Source organism: Thermochaetoides thermophila (genome assembly GCF_000221225.1).
Source record: "Thermochaetoides thermophila DSM 1495 unplaced genomic scaffold scf7180000011822, whole genome shotgun sequence".
NCBI classification, from domain to species: Eukaryota; Fungi; Ascomycota; class Sordariomycetes; order Sordariales; family Chaetomiaceae; genus Thermochaetoides; species Thermochaetoides thermophila.
In genome coordinates, this window is record NW_006383038.1 from 40,329 (window position 1) to 57,526 (window position 17,198).

At 51.9% G+C, this 17,198-nt stretch overlaps 2 protein-coding genes across 2 annotated transcripts; both read right to left on the bottom strand.

Annotated features, from left to right (window-relative positions):
- Positions 1-11,840: 11,840 nt before the first annotated feature.
- On the bottom strand, positions 11,841-14,046 carry CTHT_0064680 (uncharacterized protein; the record flags this gene model as incomplete). Its single annotated transcript, XM_006696709.1, has 7 exons — positions 11,841-11,870; positions 11,927-12,702; positions 12,752-13,219; positions 13,269-13,395; positions 13,446-13,711; positions 13,761-13,793; positions 13,845-14,046. The coding sequence occupies 7 exons, from the start codon at positions 14,044-14,046 to the stop codon at positions 11,841-11,843; spliced, it is 1,902 nt and encodes a 633-aa protein (XP_006696772.1).
- Positions 14,047-15,200: 1,154 nt separating this feature from the next.
- Positions 15,201-16,826, bottom strand: CTHT_0064690 (uncharacterized protein; the record flags this gene model as incomplete). Its single annotated transcript, XM_006696710.1, has 1 exon — positions 15,201-16,826. One exon carries the CDS (start codon positions 16,824-16,826, stop codon positions 15,201-15,203), a length of 1,626 nt encoding a protein of 541 aa, XP_006696773.1.
- Positions 16,827-17,198: the final 372 nt, after the last annotated feature.

Sequence of the window (17,198 nt, forward strand, 5' to 3'; positions counted from 1 at the left end):
CGTGAACTCCGGCATAGAGCTCAAAGGCTGCCCACGGATTCTGATATTTACGTATTGCGTATTAGAATGGGCGGACAGAGGCTTACTCGAATGCTGATTGGCACAAAGCGCTGCTTGTCCAAGTCTCAGAGAGTTGTGATTCTCGGAACCAGCTTTGTGGAGAACCTGGATAGAGTGTATGCAGCTATCCCGAAGCTGTTCGCATGCAAAGTTAGACTTCGCAATCAGCGGCAGCAGCTATCCGCGAGCAGTTCGTCCGCTGAGCCGGAAAGGCACGGGGTAGGAGAGCAGGGAGAAAGACGGGAGAGAGAAATGGCAGACAACAGAAGTGCAGATGACAGAACAGAAACCGCGAGATAGCGAGACAGTCTCAGCAAAGAAAAGAGGCGGGCAGACCGCGAAGATCAATGTTTCTTGCACGTATGGGAGGACAACACAGACCAGCAGCAGGTGGCCTGGAGAGCCACGAGAGGCTTGGGCGGGGTGGCATCCGGAATGGAAGAGCGCTTAGAGTTCGGGAAAGACGTGTCGACCGGCACACTCCCGCAGGGTCTGCGTGCTTTGGGCAGAGGATCCCTTGGTCTGCCAGTGGTGTGTGGTTTGTGTCCTGTGGTCTGCCAGCGGGAAGATAGGGCTGTACCGCAGGTGTGGGAGTACATGCCGGCCAGGACAGAACCATCCACTGCAGTGTCCCAATGTCCCACTCAATGCCCGGCGCCAACGCTCCAGCGACCCCAGCTACCCCAGCATCCCCGGTCTCCTTGACCCCAGATTGACAGCGGCGAATAGGCAGGTGGTATGGCGTTCGGATGATCAGGGATGGGAGAAACTAGCCTGGCCGTTGGATGCCAGATGCTATGTCTCTCTGTTCTGAGGATGGGCGTGGGTCATGCAAGAGTCAACACTGAAGGGTGGGGATCAGGGCCGAAATACTGGTGTTGTGCTGGTGGAGAAAATGAGAACTGCTCTCAGCGGAAACCATTCGGAATGTTCTGCAGTGATCGGGAGCGCGAACTCAGCTTAGATGTTGCTGCTAGGATCACCTTGATCAACTTGATCAGGAGCCCCCATGACAAAGAATGCCAGACCGCATGCTCATTCAACGAAGCTCAGATGGCCAGCTCAAAATCGACAGCGCAGGACTCTTGGAGAGCAGGAACCAGGCAAGTGCCTGTACATGCATCACCAACCTTACTGTGGTTGAAAGCGGGTGATAGGGACACCCCAGGTGTTTGTTCTTGCTGTGCAACGTTCGGGGAGCTAAGCAGGGGTCAAAAGGCTTGGGCCGAACGGGGCTGGTCGGACGGGAGAGGACTGGCTGGCAGACCGGTCAGGGGCTGTCATTGGCGGAAGAAGAGCAGAACCAGGCCGAGCAGGGAGACAAAGGCGGAAGAGATCGACCCTTGGCGGATCTGGGACGGCAGGCCGATCAGCTGCGCGGCAATCCACTGATCCCTGTGATCGAAAATACGACGCTACCCTCGACCACCCGGCACTTCCACGGCGGTAGGGTTGCGTTCCCGGCGGCGATCAAATCGGGTGTCCTCCAGTTGGATGTCCAAGCTCAACAGCGCATAGATCACTGATCGGGACGCTGTCCGCAGGAGCCAGGAGTGTTGATGGGAGGTATTATTGATATTGCAGGATAACAACGAGAACCTGACAGCAAGGGGGATGCCCTCAAACGTCAGGAGCGGGCACATCCTAGTACAGACTTGTTACCAAGATGTGATCATTCTACCCCATCGGCGCTGTTCCTACGCTGGAGCTGAGGCACTCGCTTGTTCAACCAGCGTGGTGTGTTATTATGGAGAAGAGGGCGTGGGTAGCACATGCGGATGGTAAAGAGAAGCGGCCCATGGCGAACGCCATCTCCGGTGGCGCGTCGGAAGGCCCCACAGCCAATCGATCGTGGCCAAAGCGGGCTGTGCAAGGGGCGACCAGGGCTGCCGCCTCGTGGGCCAGCTGAAGGCTCAAGCCAGAGCAGCTGAAAAGGGTAGCATAGTGTAATCCATCGTAAACGCTAACTTACCAGCTATGCAGAAAAGGAACAGTTGCACGGAAAGAGCCCTTGCTCTCGACGCGGGTTTTCTCAGACTCTGCTGGGCTTGGTGATGGTCGTGGCCAGCTTTCCCCAAGTGCCTGACGGGCGATTAACGTTAGGCAGCGCACAGTTTTGGCGGACTGTAGGATGATCGGAAGAGAGCCAGAAGCAAGGAACAAATACTCAAATGAATGCCGGCTAACAGATCAGCAGGACTCAAAGTATATACCACGATCGAGATCTCAATACCGAACATTGAAGCTGTGATAATTCCTCACCCCACCCGCCCGGTGAGCCACTTCTGCGTCTGCACTGCGAGATCACAACAGGCCTGGTCACAAATAGACAGGCCGAGCAACGAGCATCCCGGCAGGGTGGCTGCTTTACAGGCCGAAGCACATCGCGGTGCGGCCGAGTACCCGCCAGTCAAAGCCTGCTAGATGACTACTCATCCGAAGCGGTCGTGATGATGCAGGGCTTACAAGCGAAATGTGGTTAGCTACTGAGCGTCGTGGTTCGACAGGCACGGTATATGTTAACAGCGGATACGGGCGTAGTCCCCCGCCAGCTCCGCAACTCCTTGCAACTCCCGGTAGAGCTGATTTACTGGACCTCGAATCGACCACCACATGTGCCACGGGTCGAGGGCTCCAGAAGATGGGAATGTTAGTGGAGTGGCTGTGGTGGTGCAACATGCGTGGTAAGAGCCTAGGACAGTCCGGCACCGAGATCTGCTCTGTAAAGGCGACAATTGTCCAATGGATCCTCAAACGATACCAAGTGCCGCCCACTTCGAGCTCCCCGATGGACTTTACACTATGACTAGTTGGCCTCTATTGTAAATGCTGTTTGATTCTTTGAACCCTAAAGTCTCATCGCCATCCTCCTCTCCCTCGGGGTCGATTGCAAGAGTGTTGTAGTAGGCAATGGAATAGTGGAAGCTCAGGGGAATCCATCTTGACGGCAGGATCTGATCAATGGAAAAGTCTCATAGCACCAGATCCTTGACTGTATCAAGTTCTTCTATTGATGCCGACTCGTTGGAACGGCAATCGGGACGCGGTAGCTGGCCTGAATTCATGGGCTTCATCAATGGGCAGGCGACGACACTGTGAACAGTGGGGCCGAAGCCCAGTGGGGAGAAGCTCACCGCGTTCATGGTAGTGTTCCAATCGCCATCGTCACAATGTCTATTGTTCTGCCGGGCTCCTCGGATGTGCGCCGTGATTGCATCACCCTCGGACAGCAGATGCCGTCACTGCAGTGAGGACACGATCATGCAAATGGCCGCGTCGGACGTCGGTGAGGTGAAGGCCCGCTCGGTTCCACTCAGTTCCAGCTGAAGGCAATCATTGGCCAATGGCTCAGTTAGCTGTAGGAGACTGTTAGTCCCTTCTCTGAAAAACACACAGAAGAAACTTCCAACTCATCCAAGCCCAAATCACTCGAACAACTCAAACCTCCCGCTTCCAACCCCTAAATCCTTCTGCCCTTGAATTGCCCTTTGTAGTCGATGACGAATCATAAGTCATGCCCTCTGCATCGCATGTATCTGTGTCTTTTCCGATAGGCCTGCTGTGCCTGCTTCACAACGCCAGTACCTGCATCCACCCATCCATTCTCGCTGCCTGCTCCCTGCTCACCCACTTAAACTGCAGGCACCGCTGACACCGATTTGCGTCTCTTACGAGCGACATTTGACACAACCCCCTTTCACTGACAGGAGCTCCAATACAAGCAAGCTTAAGTTTCGTGCGACAGGTACCATTCGAACCTGTGCTGGGCTTGGTACCAAAACACAATTCGACCTGTTCACACACGACGAAGCACATTGCCACGATCTACGGCCGTACAAGCTCCAGATTCGACGGCTTCCCGCAAGCTGCCCGCCGCTGTGCAACACGATCCCATAAATGCGGCGCCCCCCAAGTACAATTATCCCCGCAGCTCTTTGGCATTTGGTCACACTGGATTCCTGCACATTAACAATTCAATTTCATTGTGTACCATTGTCACTGACTCGCCGCACACTGCTGAACCTCCGCCCCAAATCCTCAGTTACTGCTTGAAATCTCGGCAGTCCATCGGTCCCACTGCCGACTGTGTCCCAGATCTCGACCAACCCCGGCGCTCGCTCCGTTTCGATCAGGCTTTCTTCACTTGTGTAACTGGACTTCCTGGGCTAACCATCACGGCTGCTCAAACTTAGTTGTTTATGCGGATTTGTCCCTGAACGCCCAGCGGGTAAATGGCATAACTGACAATGGTCACTGTTGTGATGAAGTTCTGTCCATGCTAGCTCTTGTTTGTCCAGAAATCTTCAAGGCATGCAAAGCCACACGCTCCTTACGAATCCTGGAACGAGGAATCAAGAACCGATAGTTCATTTGTCTGCAAACATTTTACCACATGGAAGGACAGACAACGAATCCGGCTGCAATGCTCCTAGCATGCACCTTTTTAATCGTTAGTGCTACGTCTGGCAACCCCATACTTACTGACACCAAGCCTGAGTTGGATAATGTTATCGGCAAACATCAGCACGGGCACTCGCATCATCTCTTATCTCAGCGCTCGATCCTGCAGCTCGATCGCCGGCCAGTACGGACTGCTTCTAACCATCCTGCATAACGTCCGTAACGACTACGGGGAATGTAGTCGAATGCATGCATTTTGTAAGAGGCCTCTTGCATCATCGATAGTCTGGCAGCAATCCCGCAAGGCAGGATTGGTCAGCAGTGTAGCCCTAACCGTCGAGGCTTTCAGCTTGATGTCCAAAACAACCACGACATCGCTGCTACCCCTGTGCCTGCAGCAGTGAGATTATAACCTAGGATCATAACTTGAAAGCTGCGGCTGAAAAACAGTGTCCAGTCAATCTTCATCCCCTGAGATTCTCCACGCAGGAACAAGAATGGTTGAGTCTTTCATTCCGCGAACGGTTTGTCTTTCCTGGAAATAAGCTTCCTAGCAACGGCTGAAATAACACTAGATGAAAAGGGAGAGCAGCAACGATTTGACCAGATTGTGCTGGCTGACCAGATGAACCAAAAACCTGGAAATCGGTTAGGACGGCGCCGCACCTGATCGATGATGCTGGTCCCCGCAAGTCTAGCCGCCATATGCAGATACCCGGGATCAAGACCAACAGGAGACCGGAACGTCGGCGATGTACAGGGTGACTGCTGCAAACAACCATCATCATTTGCTCAGAACAAAGAAAGGCGGCCGATAGGTTCAGCTTGCAAGGTGAGCGCTCACCGATGCCGTTGCGGACCCCTCAAGCGACTGAGTGGTATTCCCAGATAAACCATGCTATAGCCCACCATCAGTGCTACTACCACAGCAGGAGGTGCTCATCTATGAGACGCCGCCATCCTCTTCGCAGCTGTGCCACAGCATTCCTGAAGCTGTGTAGCCTCGATGTCCGTGGATTGAGACGCGCAATAATGAACAGGAAAATCAACCTCCGTTTGTTCTGGCTCGTACTCACCAGAACACAGGATCATGTTCGTTAGCCGACATGTCTCAAAATAAAGTCAGGTATCCTGCTCGGTAGACGCACCGAAATTGAATCTTGACTCCATCACCATTTTCGTCAACATACCACGCCGGCATTTCATTTGCCGTCATATGGTTCGGTCGCAAGACATCCTCTTTGCGCTCGCACTCACCCCGGGGTGAAGTGTGAAGAACAGGCCAGGGCCCTTGCCATCGCCGACTAGGATGTCGACGCCAAACCTTTTGTGGTTAAGCTCATCAAGATGAAGTAAGGTGCCGTTGCCCCTCCTCTTGTCATGCCAGACTCTGTCTTCCCCCACATCTTGGGCCCAGCAAGCAGAGTTACACTGTGCAAAGATCGGTCTGGCGTTATCATAACTAGTGAGTATAATATGTCTTGTAAGTAGAATTTTTGATGGACGGGCGCTTGGACAGCCGAGCGGTGATATACGCCCCTTCGGACGTTCGCGTGATGAGGCGGTCTGAATATCTGAGATAATCTCAACGGCCCGCCTTCAGACATGTTCAAACCCCGCCGTTGAAGGATTAAGTGTGGCATGTTCCAGCCGTACATGAACTAGTGCGAGAGCTAACTCAACGGCTGCCGGGGTTTTGGGCAACCCCGCATGATGTTATGGACGTTTTTGGCCGTACAAAGAGGCTTGGGAAGCTGAAAGTGTCATATCTCGGACCCGATAGAGCCGGAAGGCGAGATAACTGAATCCAACCTGCACAACGCTCCACAGTTTTTGGAAAACAGGTGTTCCTATTGCCCTCACATTGCCTGATTGATGGAGCCTAAAAAGACTGACAGACTCCCAAAAACTCTTGACGTCGTGTGTGGGCAAGGAAAAAGACCGAAGCCACTGGTGTTGCGTGTGTCAGCCACCATCGGAAGGGACTCATTAGGCGATCACCTGGCTGATCACTTTGACAAGCCCGCCCCCCCCCCCTCCCCAAACTGTCAGCCAAGGCAGTGATCGGCACTCCAAAGCGCACAGTTGCCTGCTCTCTTGTGCGCTCTTTCTTGGCAGACGACCGACTCATGCTTACACCACTCAATGCCCAGCAAGTGGACAAACTGCTACTGCGCTACTGTAGCTTGCCTTATGGTGGCGATGTCACCCTAGCACTGCTCTTGTTCCCTTGGATATGTTGAGTAAAACAATCTCGCTTGCTGCTTGAGGGCCGGGTGCAATCTGCCATCCTGAGGTTTTTAATGTTAGTCGGTTCCCTAAATAGTTGCTCGTCGTTCAAGCTGATATCTTCTCTGTCCATCAAGATCCCAGCTGCCATTATTGATCATTGAGCAGGGCGAGCTGGGTTTAGATGGACCCATATGATGGCAAAGCACACTTGATACCAAGCACACTACTATTAGAAGAGTGGGACATCGTGACTCCAGTACAAAGTGGTCCCCCTCTTGTACACAGCCATTTGTACACAGAATGACCACAACGGTTCGACGGCTGTCTCCTCTCTGGTTGGTGCTGTCTTTCATGCACACTATTAACAGTGACCGTCCAGTCCAGGATTTTTCCCCGCCTTCCCTATGTTTATTGGTGCAGGACCGGCAGTTCAGCGCCATGCAGAATGGGGGGCTCCAGCAAATTCAGGACAAGCTTGAGTTGACAGAACATCGTGGGATTGAAAGAAATTAGTTTGACGCAGGTTCTATAATCGTTAACTTGTCTTAGTATCCTAATCTGTCTATCTATTGACTGCTTTCTCTTATTTTAAGCCTGATCTCTCACTGTTTGTTTGCCGACACGTCCAGAAGCTTGAGGATGCCTGAATGTCACCGAATCGGAGGCTTTGCATTCTCTTGCCTGTACACTCTCCTCGCCAACAAATCGGACCGGATACGGGCGCCGAGCTTACCTCGTCCTCTGTCAGCAAGTGGCCACACAGCTCACATACAGCACGATGATCGGGATCGGGGAAAGGGTGCCTGTGCAACCGGGCAAGCAGTAATGCCAGATCCTAGGACGATCTCGAAGTGCCGACATCGCCTTTCTTTCACTCGCCAGAAATAAGTGTCTACAACGCAAGAAAGCCAAACAAAAGTTGGGAACATATTCGGGACCGTTTATGTCACAAGGCTCTCTCTTCTGACAGTCTACCTGTCATCTTGGGTCCAAAGGCAGTGCCGGCTCCGACTTAAAGCCATCGGACTCTCGGATTCTCTGCTACTCCACGTTCCGACGCCAGTCCTCCGAAGATCACTATCCTCGTGTCGAATATACCTCTTACCGAGCGGTACATCCAATGAATGATGACAAAACAGCTTCATCATCGTCCACATCACGCCTCTTGAGTTGGTCGTGGCTTGGTGTCCCCAATTTGACATCAATCCCCGAGCGGACGGCCAATAGGTCTCATAATTGTGGAAGACCGGAGAGACTGTGTAACAAGGCTGTCGTGATGCTCGAGATGTGACAGAAGGCTCGGCCGGCAAGGGAGCCCGGCCATTGCCTGAAGTCAATTGTTATTCTTTCACCACTCGGAATACGGCAGGGCAAAGTTGGGAACTCAGTCACATCTCTGAAAAGCAAGTTGTTGCCGATGGTAGAGCTATCTATTACTAACCGGCCATATACGTTTCTCTCTTACTCACCTCTGCCGTTGATAGGTTGTCTTAACAAAGTTTCCTGTTACCTATCTTATTCAAGCTCTTAGCACCTTCCGAATTAAGTGTGTCTGTTCTATTTCCACTGATAACTCAGCTATGGTGTCTAAGCCGTGTGTGTTATAGCTCATTTTTTTCATCAACTCTCTCAACGGGGTATAGTGAATAGACCTAGTGGAAGAAGACAAGTAGTGCTGCTGAGACCCATAATGAAGATAAGAAGAGTGGTCCGGCTTCAGGCAGAGGACTGCTTTTGATCACTCGATTATGGTGAAGGTAACTAGAAGAGCTGAGCGGTCACCTGTACTACACTTTGTACATGGATTGCTGGCGACTGGACATTATGGGCAATTGAGATAGCGATGGAGCCGATACTTCATGTGTAGCAGAAGGTTGGACAGTATCCCCGCCATCCCATCAGCTACTATGGGACCTGTGGATGTAGATCATGTACAAAAGGCCGAGTGTTGAGCCCGTCAAGGAGAAGTCAACAGTCGAAGCTACTACCCAGTAAAACTCTGGATTGCTTTGTATATAACCGTCAAAGTAGCTGTTTCTGAAGGTGTTTGTCTAGTGGCGAATTGCACGGTCAATTGTGATAAAAAACGTAAAGTTTTAAACCCTACGAGTGCGGCTGCGTACTAAAGAAATATCTCGTGGGCAAGCTAGCCCGCTTCGCAGGACCTATGATCGTGTTAGTAACTTGGCGTAGTAATTGATTTACAAGATCGTTACTTACACGACGAAGTTGCTCGTTTTTGAGCTCTCTATGAACGAAGAACACGAAATCTATGTTATAATACTGGCAAGAAGTGTGATGACGTCCCGTGCAGAAAGAGCGCTAGAGCATGTTGCCATCTTGAAAGATTCTGCGAAATTTAGGTCACTACTTTATACTGCCGTAGCCATTCTGACATTCCGGGATAATGGGGTACACTGGTAAAAGCATAAGAACATAGCATCCATCAAGTATATACCAATTTGTCGGCAACAGAGTTTGTCATATATGAGTTCTTTGATACGATTACATCCTGGACTACTGGAATTGTAGGATTAGAAACCGTTTACAGTCTTGATGAAGCAATCAATAACTCGACATCTGAAAGTTGGTGCAAGAACACAGTTGTGCAATAGGGGTACTAGCTTTGATGGCATACTATCAGATTGTCACAGCTCTGTAACGATAATGCAATATTTGGATCACAAACTCACCGTAAGTACATGATTGCAAAGGTGCTAGAGGGAGTTTAAGGACTGGTCGACTGTTAGTACAACGGCGGAGACATTATGTAAGCAAGCCCGAGCTATCCGTTGAACGTCAAAAAAATAAAAAAAAAACAACTTACATAACCCAACACAGGGTGATAATTTTCATTCAGGCCAAATTATGGCAGGCTTGATTAGGCTTATCTCGCTTCCACAATGGCCTTGTGTTCTTGAACCAGAAAGCAGCGAGTGGCAAAGTTCAAAGCCCAAAACGACTGGGGCTATGAAGGAACCGAGACGAAAGCATGTTTCAGGCAAATTAGGTAAGGTTGAACTGATCGTATAACCATCAAAAGGACTGAACAGCTCACAACCACTCGGAGGAATATGTCGGTGAAGTAGAAACGATGATTACCTGATGCTTAGGGAGTGCCAAGTATTAGAGAAGATGAGAGGATTAAATGGAGAGGTAAGGGACTATGAGGGAAATATCTGGCTGTTCCTTGGCTGTTACCTTTAACAATCCTCATTACGAGACACTAGGTACCTTATAATAACTCTCGTGCCGTGCCTTGCTTTTTATGCGTATTTTACGACAAGCACATCTACGGCAAAGCTGAATACAAAAAGTATCAGCAGAGTGGCGATTATCCGCAATACACTCACGCAGTTTTCACTACCAGCAACGTGATACAGAGAGGGAAATAGCGCTTGCTTCCTAGCCGCGTTAATATGAATGGCGCGTGCTAACCCAAAACTTGTGCAAGCCTGGCGGTCTACGGGAGCTTCTCAGAGGGTTCAAAGCAACTAGGACGACCACTGAGCCGGCAGAGATACGACCGCGAGTGGAATGACGAGGAGAGGCGAGGGGTGGATATTCAGGTTACAGAGTCAAGTAAGTGATACCTAACCTCACTTTCAGGATATGTTGCAGAAGCGTTGATAACTATATCAGCGACTTATTACATTATCCCTCATTACAGATTGAAAACTTCCCATCTCCTTCGAACCTTCCACAAGATTTATTCCCAGCATAGTGATCTCTAGTGATGTCCTCTGCTCTGAAATCTCTTGCTCTCCTGCTCCCAAAAACCCTGCTGAAGATGCTAAGTTGTTCCTTGGACCTTCGATTTGACAAGACAGCTTGGATGGACCGTACAACTAATACTGTTAAAACTTTAGATCTGGTGCCTCATATGCCATGTACTCTGAGGGCAACTCGGCCGATTGTGGCTTAGCTGCTGTTGACTGGACAGAAGCAGGATGAGAATATGATCCTGCCCCACTGACACTAGCAATGAAGGTTTTAGGAGTTATAGTACTCCAGAGAGATGGTCTCCTGGAGACAGCGGATGCCAGCCGAGACTCCATGCAAACAGACTGCATACGTTAGTGACATAGTAGGAGGTTCATGAATTGACGAGAACATGAAAGTCAGCTCTCCAGTTTGGTGAGATGGTGTCCCTTAGAAGTTCATTAATCGCAGGTGACTCCACTCCTCTCGGGAAGCTAGAACACCGGAGGTACTTGAGGACCATGGTGTATTCCGGCTCTGTACGAGCTATTTCACAGTCCTCACTTAGCTTTGCAAAAGCATGTCGCACCAGAGAAGAATGAAAGTGATATTGTAAGGGGGAGCTTTGTCTGGTGCAGGCAGGGACCGACAATGGGTCAAATGGGTTAGATGATAGCCACTGATGATGTGGGGTGCACAACGAAGTCGATTGATACGTGTAATAATCTTTCTTAGTCCTCAGTGTCCTTGTGTTAGGGAGAGGAAAACCAAGGGAAGTCCTTCATCGTGTCCGGGCAGCTTCCTTTATGGAATCCTCTTGCCCTTGTGAGTCTTTTAGCCTATAGGCTTTTCAGGGGTCTCGTCCTCCTGCCTCGACCATCTGGTTTGTTCTGTCATGTGGCTCCATATATCTTCCGGGATCAACCGCGTATTTGCATCGTTCACAATTATTCTATCTCTAATGTCTCTTGTGTTAGCAGTCGGGAATACACCTTCCCTTGGACTGCAGTATCTTTGTGACAACGGGGACTCCAGAGATTTAAAACCTTAAGCTTTATGCACCAGGGTTTTAGGCACCTAAAGCAGATGAACTAACAAAGGAGTTTGTCGCTCCGGGAAGACAGCCAGGCTTGCTCAGAGCTGTGGCTCTTATACGCTAGAAATGTAAGGTGCTAGCTAAGACCGCAGGGCAGCTTTGAAGGTGGCTATCTGCAAACACATGGCTATTAAAAGACACTCCTTGTTAAATTCTTAACACGGACCTTTTGGTATGGAGGCCAAACTACTGCAGTGAGTACAATGATTATTGATCGAAGAAGCACAAAGCAGCCTCAAAGTTAAGATACAGAATGTGATCAAACTATCTAATTTGACTGTTCACCCCACAGAAGCGGGCTCTCCAGACTTCCTGATCTTGTCCACGCTCCCCTGGGTCAGGTCATCCCTTAAGCACGAGCCTTGATAAGATCGGCAGCCTGTTGGCATTGTCAGCATTGGTTTTATTGACAACGTTGCTATTCGGTCAGCTTACCTTCTCAGCAACAGCATACACTGTCTGGTAAGTGTACGAGCCAGGGAGGTCAGGCATGATGCTGGCATCAACGACGCTCAGGCCCTTGACACCATAGACAAGCAGCTTCTCGTCAACAACACCACCCAGGTGCTGCGGCATCATGGCAGCAGTGCCAACTGGGTGAAAGCAAGTTGGGTTCATGTTGGCACGTACCCACTGGGCTATCTGCTCGGCAGTCTGGACATCCTTGCCGGGGGCCAACTCGACGGGGGCCAGCTCCTTCAGACGGGTCTCGGTGAAGTAGCGGCGCGTGAAGCGAGTGAATTCGACAAGGATATCCACATCAATGGGGTTGCTTAGCGCGCGATAATCGACCTCCGGAGGAGAGAAGTATGGGTCCTCAGGACGGATGTATACGGTACCACGGCTGGTCGGGTGCAGAAAGACGATGGAGCCCTCGTCCTGGGCACCGCGCAGGAAGAAGTTGTAGATGGCCGAGTCGCGGGAGCGCATCGCCTTGGCAAGAGCCTTCTGCTGCGCCCGGTAGCCAGCAACGACCCGCGGGTCGGTGTCTTTGGGCAGGTACTTGGCCGGGTCCTGGGCCTCGTAGCGGCGGGCAATGTCCTGCCAGGTCTTCGGGGCAATGACAGGAAGGGACAGCCAGCTGCCAGCGTTGCCAGAGGCGATGGTATGGGGGCCAGTGCGATTGGCCGCAAACTCGGCGTCGGCTTCGGCAATGAAGGTCGCGTTGCTGAACTTGTCGTTGAGGTCGGGATGGAAGGGGAAGTTGGTGACTAAGTTGGTCAATACCTATCGGACAACATGATGCGATGAAGTGCTTACAGTTGAAGCTAGCGCCAACCTGGAATGGCTGGTCTTGGAAGTTGGCACCAACACCAGGGAGGTCAACAACGACCGTGATGTTGGCCTTCTTGAGCAGCTTCTGCGGGCCAATACCGCTAGCCTGCAGAATCTGTGGTGTGTGAATGGTACCAGTAGCGAGGATGACCTCGCGCTTGGCCTTGACCGTGCGGGCCTCGCTCTGGTCTCTGGCGTTGGCAGGAACGAAGACGACTCCAGTGGCGCGCTTGTGGTTGTCGAACTGGACCTTGAGCACACGCTGACCGGTTAAAGTGTGGTAGTTGGTGCGCTGGTCAGCAATACCATCCCAGTGACCGGGACGGGCGAATGAACGCAGCATGACGCTTGGGTCGACGGACGCCGGGTGCCAGTAGGCACCGGTCTCGCCTGAGCCGGAGTCGGCCGGGTACTTGACGCCGGGGATGTCCTTCCAAGCGGACATGACAGTCTCTGCTTTTGTTAGACCTGGCTCGAGACAAGGGACAGGGTAAAGACGTACTCAGGGAGGGGAAGTGCATGGTAGGGAACGAGGCGTGCACGTTGGAGGTGCTTCCCCAGTACTTGGTGTCGTACTTGATGTCGAACTGCTTGACCAGCTCCTTGCTGGGAGGATGGAAGTTCCAGGCCTGTGTCGTCAGTGACCGATCAACTATCCTCTAGTCAAGATTAAGCTTACTTTGCGGAAGTAGGGCAGCAAGCTGTTCCAGCTCCACCCAGAGTTCCTGCCAAAGTACTGCCCCCAGCGGTCATAGTCCTCGCGTTGACCGCGGACAACCTGCATGCCGTTGACGCCGGAACTGCCGCCAAGGATCATGCCGCCGCGCACAATGAAGGTGCGGTTGTTGAGGGCCTCCTGCGGCGTCGAGTCAAAGGCGAAGGTCAGGGTCGGGTCGAATAGACCCCAGAAACCGCTTGATACGGTCGTCACGAAGGAGTCATTACCTGAGAGACGTCAGCGAGAGATCATTCAGCTCTTGTGGAGGGGACTTACGGAAGACGCCACGCTCGAGAACAAGAACAGTGTCTGGTCATGTCAGTCATGTCCAATGCTCAGTTCCGGAAGCCATCCACATACACTTCCCGTTCTCAGTGAGCCGGTCCGCTACAGTCAGACCAGAAGTGCCACCTCCAACGACGATATAGTCGTACTCAGGCAGCAGCTGGTCAGCCCTCTCGACGAGGGTCGAGGAGGTCACCGGGCGGCCAGGGTAGGCATTGACGGCACTGAGGAGGTGCAGCAAGGCACCAGCAGCCAGAGAAAGTTTCGGCAGCGCCATTTTCTCCCGTTTGACACGCTTGATGCGGGCTGGCGAGAAGACTCAATGGCTCGGGACGAGAGACTGCGTATAAGTAGTCGTCACGCACACTCCGCCCTGGCGGGGTGGCCCCTCATCGCCAACGTGTTGGTCAAGAAGGGATCGTTCGAGCCATGCATATTAGCGGATTCTGGAAGGTTTCTTTGCGTAACCTGCCATTCTCCCGGTCGGCGTTGGTTAAGATGCATCGCAAGGTCGCTACGTGTTAAGCTGAACCGACCTTGACCAATGCATCGCTGCAACGCGGGGTTCCATTCTCGGAATTCGGAATATATGCACAGATTTACTCTGCAGCCACACAATTTCACCAGCAGGGCTATGTCTTCCTTAATTTTACATGTCTTTTCAAGTGAATATCATGATCACGAAGCTTGTCGTCATCCTTCATAGTGTTGTCATAACGCATTGATAGGTTAATGTGCCCGGGTACTATACTTGGTAGGGCCAGGTCGTGTAACCCATACTACACAGCAATATAGCCACGAGCAACTGCAGGATTGGCACACATATAGCCGGGGTGCGTTTGTGGGCCGTACGGTGACCCGTACGTTTGGCCGCATAGCGTGTGTGGTGACTGCAACGTCGTGTTGGCGCAATACCTTCTTCGGCCCTAGCCAGCAGTCCCGCATGACGCCACCCTCAACCGGGGTAATATTGATAACCTCTTTTTGAACTGTTTACCAGGATCGAGTCCTACCCTCGCAAACATGGCCACCATCCCAGGGCCGAGTTCATGGACGTTTGCACATCATGTTGGACAAACCAGATGTTAAGGGGGTAAATAGCATCGAGAATATAGAACGGAATCTAAGTCATTGAGAGTCTGTATAAGACGCATCAGTGTTTGCTTCGATGCTTTTCCATGCAGCTGAGCTATGTTGTTGTTCAGCATCAATGTCGTAGCATTGAAATAGCTATAACGGCACGACAAACGCATGCTCAAAGGTCCACTGCCTACAGGCTCTTGGCACGAGCTACACATCTCGCCAACTAACCTCATTGGTCACTAACAATACCGTACCATTACGTGCAAATCAAGACCTTCAAGCCTGCTGATATGCTAATGTATACAATCCCTATCGTACAATCTCGGTCTCGCTCACCCAAATTATCCCTTATTCATACCGATCGCTCTCATGGCTCACTGGGCGATACAAGAAATAGTCAAATATTGCCCTCGCCGCAGTTCCATTCAAATCTGACGCCGCAACGCCTATCATCGCCCCGGTAAAGCTCCCATGCTCCTTATGTCCTCCACACTCATCCGACACAATGCTCGCATCCAACACTGGCCCGATCTTCTTCAACTCCTCCTCTACCTCAAGTGCATAATAAAATTGCAGCTGTTTCCCTCCTCGAATGGTCACTGCTAGCCGGACCTTCCCCTCCTGTGGTATGGGGATTGGCTCGCCTGGGAAGGGAAACCGCAAGTTGCTGTCTGGCCAGGAGCCTTCTGATGACATAATCTGCAGCTCGCGCTGGCCGTTTGAGTGCGCAGTGATGGTGAGGTAGAAGAAGTTATACCGGCAGTAGTAAACCGTCAACCCGGCGAACTGACGCTCGTCTGTTGGGCTGAAGTCGATGACTGTCTCTGCGTCAAGAGAAAAGTGCTCGATGCGACGGGCAACGAGGGCTTGTTCGAACCACGACCCGATGCTTTCACGTCCGGTGAGGACTAACTTACCCTCAGGGTTGGTCTCGAAGATACGTTCTGGTTCTGGCGTACGCAGCCATTGGAAGTCTTTGGGCAAGCCGGTTTCGAAAGTGTATATCTTCTCAGCCCAGTACTTCGCCTCATCCCTTGCGGCAGGCAAGTCAACCCACAGACTTGGTACTGGCCCATCTTTGACATACAACCATCCATCCTCGGCCCAGTAACACTCTTGGATAGCTGTTTCCCTGCCGAGGACACATCTCCTTCTCTGGGTTACCGGCCGGCCGGTGAGATGGACGAGGTAGGTTCTTCCATCTGGGGTATCGACGATATCTCCATGCCCTGCCCTCTGCAGCGCAGAACGGGGATGGTCTTTTGACGTAAGGATGTGCTTTTGAGGATGGACTTCATACGGGCCCCAGATATCCCTCGACCTAGCGAGAGTGCAGGCGTGGTCATAGCCCGTTCCACCTTCTGCCGTCAAAAGATAGTACCACCCGTTGCGTTTATACAAATGGGGTCCCTCCACGAGGGCCAGATCGGTGCCATAAAAGATGGTTTTCCTTGGCCCAACAACTTTCCCCTGAATGGGATCAAACTCCTGCAGCGCAATACCCGCAAAGTAGTGCGGCCTTTGTCGATGATCCCATAGCATGTTGACAAGCCACTTCTTCCCTGTATCCAGGTCGTGAAATAGCGAGGGGTCAAATCCCGAGCTGTTTAAGAAGATTGGATCCGACCATGGCCCCGTGATATCCCTCGCCGTAACGACGTAATTCGGGGTATCCTTAAACGATCCATCCTTCCTCTTGACATCTGTATATACCAACCAAAACTTCTCTCCGTCATGGCTCAAACATGGTGCCCAGATGCCACAGCTGTCTGGGTTACCGCGCATGTCGAGCTGGGACTTGCGGGACAAGGGCCGAACGATCACTTCCCAATTGGCAAGGTCCCGGGAATGGTGAATTTGCACGCCTGGGTACCATTCGAAAGTTGACGTGGCAATATAATAGTCTTCCCCGACGCGTAGGACCGAGGGGTCGGGGTTGAAGCCTGGGAGGATGGGGTTGCGCACTGGGGGCATGGTGAAATCGTCGATGGTATGGTGTTGGTCTTAACGCTCTGGTGTAAGTGCTCAATATTACGCGGTCTCGGGCTTGGGCCTCGCGAGTGCTGCAAACCAACGGTAACGTTTGAGTAGAGGCGATTGAGCTCGATTACGACGGTGACGTTGAGCATGCAAGGGGACCACGCAAAGTTGGCAATGTGGTCAGCCAGCCTGGCGGGGAAGCTCTTATCCTCTTCATCGGAGGTCAGGTACCAGGATGCGGAGGATGATCACCGATGATGACAGCTCCACTCCCCGTATTTAGCCGGGACGGATCGAAGTTCTGGAAAAGCTGGCAAAGCCGACCGGGCGGGGTCCGGGGTCGAGCCGACTGGAGCGGATGCACAG